At 59.3% G+C, this 9,558-nt stretch overlaps 1 protein-coding gene across 1 annotated transcript; it reads right to left on the reverse strand.

Moving 5' to 3' along the window:
* QRFP (pyroglutamylated RFamide peptide) lies at positions 751-9,102 on the reverse strand. The gene has a single exon (XM_021070316.1). It carries the CDS (start codon positions 3,798-3,800, stop codon positions 3,306-3,308), a length of 495 nt encoding a protein of 164 aa, XP_020925975.1. The 5' UTR covers positions 3,801-9,102; the 3' UTR covers positions 751-3,305.

Consider the following 9,558-nt stretch of genomic DNA (forward strand, 5'->3'; position numbering starts at 1 on the left):
CACAGCGTCCTTTGCTTTACCACGGGCAACCCTCACGGCAGCCCTCACGCTGTTCTTGTGACGAGGGAGGGTCTGTCTCTGTCTTCGTTTAGTGGGTGAGCAAGCTGGGTTCAGAGCTGGGAAGCAGCTTGCCCGAGATCACATGGCACGGGCCGGCTTCTGTCCCCTAGACAGGCCAGACTAGTGTGTCTACCATGTAGACGGCCACAGCATGACCAGCAGCGTCCCGGAAGAGACGTCGGAATTACAGCGAGCCTGCCTTTTGGGGTGTCGAGGGTACTTTCTAGACGGCGTTTCCAAGTTGAGCGCTCTGGGCATTGCTGTCTAAATGTTGTCTTGGTACAGAAGACATCGGGTGGGTCAGCGCTGACCAGCCACAGTGTCCCTTGTCCATCCTGCCCTCGTGCCTGTCACCCAGCGCCCTGCTTGGAGGATGGCACCAGCACAAGGTCAGGCCAGGTGGCCCCTTGTTTCCCACAGCAGCTGCCCCACAAACCTCTTTTTTCCTTAGGGACTTTTATCAATATTTCAAACACATAGGAAAATATAAGCAGATATTCCTCGTCTGTTTTAATAGCTAAATACTTTGAGGCCTCCACACCAAGGCGAAGCCTTTTTTTGTGTCTTGACTGGATAAGACGAACAAATGCAAACAGCTCCTGGTGCCCGGGTGCCCGGGCTGGAGGAGAGTGCCTGCTACCCGCCCACCCCACCGGGAGTTTAATCTCTCTGCTTCTAAAATAAATGCTTTCCCCAGAGCCTCATCGCCACTCATCTGGGGAGTGACCCTCCCTGCCGAGGAGATGCCGGGGTATGGGGTGGGCAAGAGGCCCCCAGACCTTGCAGGGGCCGGGGGGAAGGTTAAAGAGGAGATTGAGCCAAATGTGGCAGGAGTGGGTTTAACAGATCGATGCTCTTAGCGGTTTGATTGTTCTGATTTTCAGACTTATTGAGCTCCAGTGTACAAGCAACTGGAAAGGATAGCTTTGTTGTTGATTTTTGTTTAATGATGAAAGCCTAATGACAGGGTATCCTCTGCTTTGAAGGCCCTCCCCCTCCCCCTTTATCTCGGATACCTCCTTCGAGGTTAATCCAATCCTCCTAAATTCAGGGCAGCTGGTGTTATCCCCAGAGTGTGTGTAAACACGTGCGGGAGTGTCCCGGCCTTGGTAACTCAAGTTCTCACAATCCAGTGACTACAGGGGCGGCTCCTTTTGTTCTACGAGTAGAAATTGGAACGAGAGCGTCGGCCAGGGGGCCTTGCTGCAGGGAGTCCCCCTGGCCCCGGCCTCTGGTCTGTCTGTCTGAGCTGGCCTTCCTCGAGCAGGCGTGTTCTCTGGCTTCTGCGTGTGTGTAAATGAGCTGAGGACGGGGTGGTCCAGGTTGCTGGGCACCCCCCATGCTTAACGGAGTGGAAACGAGCCCTTGCTGGGGTGGGAGCTGGAGCTGGGAACCTACTTCCTGCATCTAGCCCCTGGGCTGCCCTCTACGAACGCACTGGGGCTCGTTTTCTTAGGATTTGCCCTCCATGGCTTGAGGGCTGAGCGTTTGCCCCTTTCACCAGCAAAGCCCCATCCCCATCAGTCTGTTGGACTGGCAGGAGGGAGGCATTCCGGGATCGGCCCGTCCTCGACTTTGACCGTGGCGGAGGCCAAGGAGTGTGATGTGCCTCCCAGACGTGGTGTCACTGTCTGGTCCCTGTCACATCGGCCCTGAGCCCCAGGGCACAGGGGAAGCAGGGATGAGCTCCAGGAGAAGGCAGCGTTCTGATTCCTGTGTTCCTGTCCCATCCTGCCGCCCCAGTTCTGTTCCCCAGTCAGCCTGGCTCTTTTGTGGCTCAGATCTGTCACCCCTTAATGAAGTGGCTTTCTGGCTGTCGAGGATTGAGAGCTGCTACCGGGGAATGTAAGTCTCTAATAGAATGGAAAACACTGAAATGCTCCAAGGTGCCAAGCTGGGCCCAACCCAGTGTGGTTCTAAAAGGCTAATAAAAATCTACCAATTAATTGTGACAGCTCAATGGAAAATTATTCAATTGTGAACAGGGGCAAGCAGCAGCTCAAAAGAAGGAGGGGAGCTGTTGCCATAGCAACATCAATATAGGTTCTCATCTCAGCAGCGGAAGCCAGCCTGGGAGTGAGCGGCCTCAGACCGCCGTATCCGACTTGGGATGGGATGCAGGACCCACCAAAGCAGCGTTTGAAAGGGATGCGCTGCCTCGCCCCAGGGCTGCAGCCACTCCAGGCCGCACGCTGGCTTCCCTCGGGGCAGAGAGGTTGTTTTCAGAACGCTCCTTGCTTTGAGAAAAACAGAGAAGAGTGAAGTGCAGAGGAAAACACACCCCATGCGTGTTTCCCTACACCTTTGACCGTGGGAAGTTAACCACCGCCAATTAAGGGGGCTCTGGAAGAGCTGTGTGGGTACATGCACCACAATTTCCATCTCCCCAAAGTTAAGGCACTTGCAGCTCAGGAAAGCCAAGTTCCTAGGGCACAGAGGACCTGTAGGCAAGAGGCAGGCGAGCTTTCCATTATGGTTTTGCAATGGCTATAACTTTTATTTCGAAAGGTACAACACATTTATATTCTGAACCTTGGAAGTGCAGCCTTGCTGTAGCAGAAACGTACTCCTTCCTTGCTCATCTCCCAGGAGCCTCGTGGTTTGGCAGGTGCCGTCCCACCTGCGAGGGCGGCTGTCAGAAGGGGATGGGCAGCTGGTTCCTCGTTGCTTCTCAACCCCGCAGCGAGGTTTTCTTGCCGCAGGGGTGTTGTGTTAATGGGAGGGAGAGCAAGTTTTCTTTTTTCCGTTTTTAGCTTTCCGAGCCACACTCCGTACCCAGTGGAAAGTGCTCCCTTACTGTTGCACTTTGGCTGTCACGCCGGGTGTCCCGATGGAGACTGTCAAAACTCGCATTTTCCCACTGTCCTCACTCCGTCCACCCGCCTCAGCTCTGTTCATGTGCACACCCCCAAGTCCTTGGCTCCATGCCCCTGGGGCAGGGGGACTGCTCAGAACCAGCCCCCCAGGGGAGGGGGCTGGCGCACAACAGCCTGCCTGGGAGCTGCGTCTCCTAACCTCCTTTTTGACACCATCCAGGATTTTGCTTCAGCGAAGTTCGAGATTAAAGTAAGCACCCACTTAACCAATCCTACTGCTGTTAGAATTCCTATTATAGTTCATTATAGTAGCAACACGTTTTCAGCATCTTGGTCTTTGAGGCTTGAGGAGAAAATGGGAGTGGAAACGGTGGCAGCGGGGGAGGGGGTCTGTCAAGGAGGAGCCCCTTCCAGGACGCCTGGGCCCCTTCACCCCCGGCCAAAGCGGAAGCTGAAGCCACCTTTCTTCCTGCTGTAGCCATGGAGCTCCTCAGCCAGGGTCCCTAACAGGCCACTAGCCTTCTCACCATCACCCGGGAGGAAGCCAGCGGCCTCACTGCCATTGTCCTGCCTCCCAAACCTCAACCCGAAGCTGGCACGTGCTCTGCCCACCGCCTGCAGCTCCTTGGCCATGATGAGCCAGGCACCTGGGTGTGGAGCTCTCTGCCACCCAGGGGAGCCCCACAGAAAGTGCCGTCCCCCTGCCAGGTTGGCCCAGCTCCTTCCGCCTCCGACGACATCCATGGCGTTCACAGGCACATCTCTGTCAAGCACAGGAAAGCAGGCACCCAGCGGCAGAAGGAGGAGGAAGGGCAGGGAGTGACAGCTGATCATCTGGGCAGAGCAGAGAGGGGAGGAAGTTACAGGCTGCGCTGCTGGGCCGCGCACGCTTGTCAGCATACCTCCCAGGGCCCGGGCAGCCATCAAAGGCGTGAGCTGGTGGCTCAGCTGAGCCCAGCTGGCAAGCAGCGTGGGGACCGGGCCTTTATTTTCTTAGCAGGCTCAGGAGCCGATTGCACCAATTAGGCTGGTTCTCCCTCTCCCTCTCCTTTGACGGCCTTGGCAGCTTAGCGCTCTAATACCACTGCTGCTGGGATGGCTTACAGGCAGCCCCAGGAGAGCTGAGCAAATGTGGGCTCGTTCTTCTTTTATTATAATTATTGACTCTTGGGCCGTATCATCTCAGAGCCATGGGATAGGAAGTTAATAGCATCAATCTCCCTTCATTTTCAACTTGATAATGAATGGGTCTAGTTAAGCTGTTTAGCTGGGACACTCTGCTCATGTTTTTCTGACATGGAAACAAGTTATTCCTGACAGAAGGAAGCGGACCTGAGGGGCCCAGCCCACCTCAGACACCCCCTGGAGAGGAGTAGCCGCCTGTTCCCACAGCACCGACTCTGCCAAACTGTGAGCTGAACCCTTGGTGCACAGCCACACGTCATCTTCACAACAGAGCTGGTTTTAAGCCCTGTTATTCCGATTTTTTCAGGCAAGAGCAGGGTCAGAAAGGCTGAGAGGTTGTGCCCAGGCCACACAGCTGGAAAGCGAAGGCTCTGGGCTTCACGACTCTGTCCATACCTGCTGTCGTCCTCGCAGGCCTCCCAGGGAGGGTCTTGCTTATCTCCTCTTACGGGGACATCCCCCTGCCAGGAGGGGAGATCCCACAGCCTCCTAAGTGGCAGAGCTGGGATGCGAGCCGGGGTCTAATGGGGCTTGACGCAGGAATCACTACCCGTGGGTGCCAGTCTGTGGGGATCTGAAACAAATAGAGCTTCCCCAAGTGCCCCCGCCTTGGCAATAATTGCTCGTTCCCTTGCAAAGGAAGCCGTTTTGGTAACGACCATGGTGAGTTGGAGCTGGCTGGTCCTCTGAGCAGTAGAACTGGGGCTGGAATAAAGGGAGCCGGTTCTGGAGAAGACAGCACGGGCTCCCCAGCGCTGTTTGCAGAAATGCCTCCCTTGAAGACATTTCAAAGTGTTCTCGGCCAGAAAGCTCTAAAAAAATCATAAAAGCAGCCATCCTCTTCCCAAACCCAGCCCTCCTAAGCATCTCGCATCCCCTGGGACTGGAGCAACTTCTCGCCTGCTTCAGGAAAGCCTCTCCATCAGGGCCCGGAGAGAGTGGGGCTTCTCACAAGGCGCTTCCTCCCCATGAAAGCAGTGGACCAGGTGGGACTCCACCAGGGGAGCGACCCCTGCCCGGGCTTGGGCTCTGGGTCTCAAGGAGGGGGACATCCTGATCCACAGAGCGAAGCGACCCTTCTCCCTCTGGGGGATCATGGACCCCTTTCAGAACCTGCTGGAAGCTTGGGACACTCCACACCGAACACTGGACCCCAGCCCAAGTTGCAGCTTCAAGCCCCAACATGTGGGACATGGCTGGACAAGCACAGAAGGAAGACCAGGGCCAAGCCCTGGAGGCCCCTGAGCTCCATCTCTGGGCTGCAGCACGAGGTACCGGTCTCCCTGTCCCTGGCCTGCAGCCCCTTGCGACCCTGTGGTTCTTACTGCCCGTGCCCAGCTCCTGACCTGGGGGACGGCCTGCGTGGGCTCCCTGCTGGCGGGGGGGGAGTGGCTCTACTCACCGCGCTGTGGGCCTGTCCCAGGACAACAGCTGGAGCCTGGGCCGGGCTGGGCCGGGCTGGGCAGAGCTGCTCCGGGCTCCTGTGCAGGACGTTTGGCTCTGGGTTCCCCTGCTTTATACAGGCCCCTGGGCGCACATGCGCCAGCTCTCTGATTGCTGCGCATTCCTGGCCCTAGGATTCCATTGGGGACCAGGTGGTGCAGGAGGGGGCAGTGCGGGCCGCACTGTTGAGAGGCCCAGGACAAACAGGATGCAGTCTGACCAGGGGCGGACGGGGCAGGCCGCCTCCTGTGGAGGAGAGCGGGCAGCATCGTTAACGGTGACCCTCTTGTCCCTTGGAGGAGGCGTCGGCGCCCGCCGAGAAGAGCCCTCCGGGCCCTGCCTTTGTTGGGTCTGCGTCACACACCTGCGGCCCAGCCCACGCCGCCGACCCACGGGCCCAGGGAGTAGCTGTGAACCGGCCTTCCTTCGCGCTGGATGGGCCAGGGGTTGGGTTTGAGCCCACGGTTCCCTGCTCTGGAGGGGCAACCAGTGCCTGGAGGCTGAGCTGGGCAATGGCAGGGGGGTGGGGGGCAAGAAAGGGACTTGGCGAGCCCCTCTCTCAAGCCCTCGGTCCCCGAGCCACAGTAGGTTTGTTCCTGGAAGGGAAGCTCAGTCTCCCCAGCCCACCCCGGTTCCTGGCCCAGCGAGTGTTCTCAAGTCGTCTGGCTCTGGTGTGAGTCCCGGAGATGAGGCTGTTACCCTGGGCGGGATTTGCTGAGGGCTGGGTGGGGGTCCCCGGCACCCATGGCAGAGGACACCGGCAGTCGTCACTCCCAGGTAGCTTCTCCGCGGGCGAGCTCACAGGTCAGGGTGGGGAACACCACGTGTCGTCACCTGCGCTGCATCCCCAGAGGGGGATGGGGCTGGAGGGGGCTCTGCTGTGGGCACACAGGTCCCTGTGGGATCCACTCTGGTCTCTGTGTGACCACGGCCGGCATCACACCTCAGGGCTCTCACCCCATGACTAATGGCAGCAAAGTCGGATGCGTCCCTTCGCCCGCCCCGTGTGGGATCAGAGAGCGCCCCCGGGGTCTGCTCCAGGCACGGCGTCTGTGCAGCTAAGCCAGAGTGCAGCTCCTGCTTGGGCAGTGTGCTCGGCAGAAGCCCAGCGCCGGAAGCCGAGCACTCAGCTCAGGGAAGCCTTTGCCCCTGGGTGCCCCGCTGACTGGCCCAGCAGCCTGTAGACCCAGGAGGGCTCATCCCCTGCCCCTCCCCTCCTGTCCCTGTCCCACCACCCGTGTTTGGTGATTCCCCCCGGCCCCCGCATCGTGTCTGAAGCGCGTCTGTGGGGAGACCAGCAGGTGCCAGGACGGCCGGCACAGTCGCCAGGCTTGGATTTCCTCTCCTGAGAGCGAGCAGGGTGGCGAGGCAGCAGGTGCTTGGTGAGGCTGCGGCCGCCCTCCGTGCCTGGGGTAGCTGCTCAGGCCAGTCTGGGGACTGGGCACGGAGCATGGGTCTCCAGGGCCCTCCCTCACCCAGCTGAGCCATCGCCTTTGCCTGGGGTGCTGGGGGCAGAAAATGACCCCACATGGGAATAGACGGCCTCAGCAATCCCTCCCCAGCCCCTGAGACCAGAGGAAGGGGCTAGAATCTTTACTGCCCTCGTGGTGAGGGGGTGGGGGGCCTGAGGCTCCACAGACAGAGCCTGGTCCTGTGCTCGCCTCATCAGCCCTGCATGCAACAGGAACTAGGTCAAGAACCGGCAGACGGCTTGAGTTGCCTTTGGGCCCCTCTGAGGGGTGCGCTCGGGCCTCCCTTGGCGAAGGCAAGGGCGAGGGTGAGGGCCTCCCGGGCAGGTGCAGGTGGAGGGGCCCCATGTGCTACCAGAGCAGACGCAGAGCGGGCTTCCATAACTGGCCCCCCCGGGGCTGTCTCCACAGGGCTGGCCTGCATGTGCATGAACGCATGCACACGTGTGTGCACGTGTGCAAGTGAGATGGGAGGTACCGTGTCATCTTATCTCCCTGCTCAGTGCTGGCTGCTTGTGACACTGGATGGAGCGCAGCCTGCAGCACGCCACTCGCTCTCTCGCTGTGAGGACTTGGGCTGGGTGTTTGCCCTCTCTGTGCCTCTCAGTTCTCTCTGGTGTAAAATGAGAGGGTTTGGTTCCCCAACGCTGCTCTGCAGATTCCTCAGGGACAGCTTTGGGCCCCAGGCCACCCCTCCCCCTCCCCCAGGAGGAAAGTGCCGCTTGGCTGTTGACATATAGGGCTCCAAGAAAATTCTGCTTGGAAAACAACCACTGGCCCAGTTCCCTTTCAGGACAAGGCCTGAGGCTCTGGGAAGTGGCCGCAGAGAGCCGCAGGTGCTGGGCCTGGGCTGGCGTGGATGCAAGACTGGGGGCGAGTATGATCCTTCCGCCCCCGCCCCCATGTGGGGGACCCGGAGCCTCGTCTGCTGTCAGATCTGGTGCTGAGTTTCCCAGCTCCAGGGGCTCTCCAGATGCTCCCCCAGAACACTGGGCCTAAAAGATTGCTTTCCAGTGTCTTCCTGGGCTCCTCGAAGCAGGGAAGGGGTGACGACTGTGACACTGTCTGGTGGACAGCAGCAGGATCCATTCAGGGTCAGCTTCCAGAAACAAAGGCTTTTCCTGGCACCCAGGTAAACACGGGAGCCTGGGAGGTGAGGGGGCGGGGAGGTTCCCTGGGTAGCGTCTCGTAGGAGGAGTGGCAGGGCCTGGAGCTGCTCGAGGCGTGGGAGCTGAGACCTGGCATAGGCGGGACCTGCAGGGTGCCACAGCCAAAGCCCCTGACTCAGATCCTGGACCCCTCTCCCTACCACCCTTGACCTCACGTGAGCCCCTAGGGCTGGGTTCTGCTCAGCCACATACCAGCTGTGGCCTTTGGCGAGACTTGTCACTTTCTGAGCCTCCACTTCTCCACCAGAGTGGGGACCCAACACAGGGAGCGGGTGTATGAGCCACTGGATAAAGGCAGGGTGGGGCCGGTGTTGACGGCTGCTGGTGTTCAGGAGAGCCAGACCGGGCCCTCTTCACGAGCTTGGGCCTCACGAAGGGGTGCTGGCTGAACCCCACCTGCCATGGGCACTCTCTTTCTGTGCTGGATTCTACATCTGTGGCTAAGAAGTCGGCCCTAAGAACCTCTGGGTGCCCGAGTCACTGGAGTTTCCATGTGCCAGGCCAGAGCAGCTTGGCTCGGTGGTGGCTGGAGAGGGCCCACCTAGGGCAGGTGTGGCCATCTCAGTGGTTTCCCCCCCCCACGCCCCCAGCTCAGGGGTTCCTTCCCCAGCATCCCTGGGGGCCTGGTCCTGGGCTATCAGCAGGCAGGACTGCTCACCTGTTGGCAGAGAACACCCCGCTTGGGGGAGTCGTGCTGGGAACAGTCTGGGAAACCTCAGTCCCAGGGCCCGGGACCTCCGTCTCTGCACAGGCAGCCCAGGGACCTGGGCACATCCACTTCCGCAGGCCCCGTGCCAGGCTCCATTGGTAAGCGTTGGATTTCATTATGAACTCGGGGGATTGCTTTGTCCTTAAGCTTCACATTGGTTTTATGGATAAACAGCCGTTGGGGACTGTTGTTCTTTTTTGTTTGTTTGTTTGTTTTACTTTTTAAGGCCGCACTTGGCGGCACTTGGAGATTCCCAGGCTAGGGGTCCAATGTGAGCTGTAGCTGCCGGCCTACACCACAGCCACAGCTAAGCTAGATCCAAGCCATGTCTGTAACCTACACCACAGCTCGCGGCAATGCTGGATCCTCAAACCACTGAGCAAGGCCAGGGATCAAACCTGCGTCCTCGTGGATCCTAGTCGGGCTCGTCAACCATTGAGCCATGAAGGGAGCTCCAGGGACTGTTGTTCCTTAATCAAGAGTCTCAGCTCCTCAGGACTCCGGCCTTGGCACCGGAGAGGCCCGCAGGGACTGACTGTGGCCCTCGGGACCGGGATGGGAGGCCCAAATAGAGCAGGTCCAGGTTCATCCCCCGAAGCCCCATCCCCTACCCGGATGCCCAGGCTGCTGGACAGGTGCAGGACTGGCTTGGCCAGAGGATCTCAAGCAGCTGCCAAGGGTACAAAGCTATCTGGGAAGCTGTTTCC

Source organism: Sus scrofa, chromosome 1 (genome assembly GCF_000003025.6).
Source record: "Sus scrofa isolate TJ Tabasco breed Duroc chromosome 1, Sscrofa11.1, whole genome shotgun sequence".
NCBI classification, from domain to species: Eukaryota; Metazoa; Chordata; class Mammalia; order Artiodactyla; family Suidae; genus Sus; species Sus scrofa.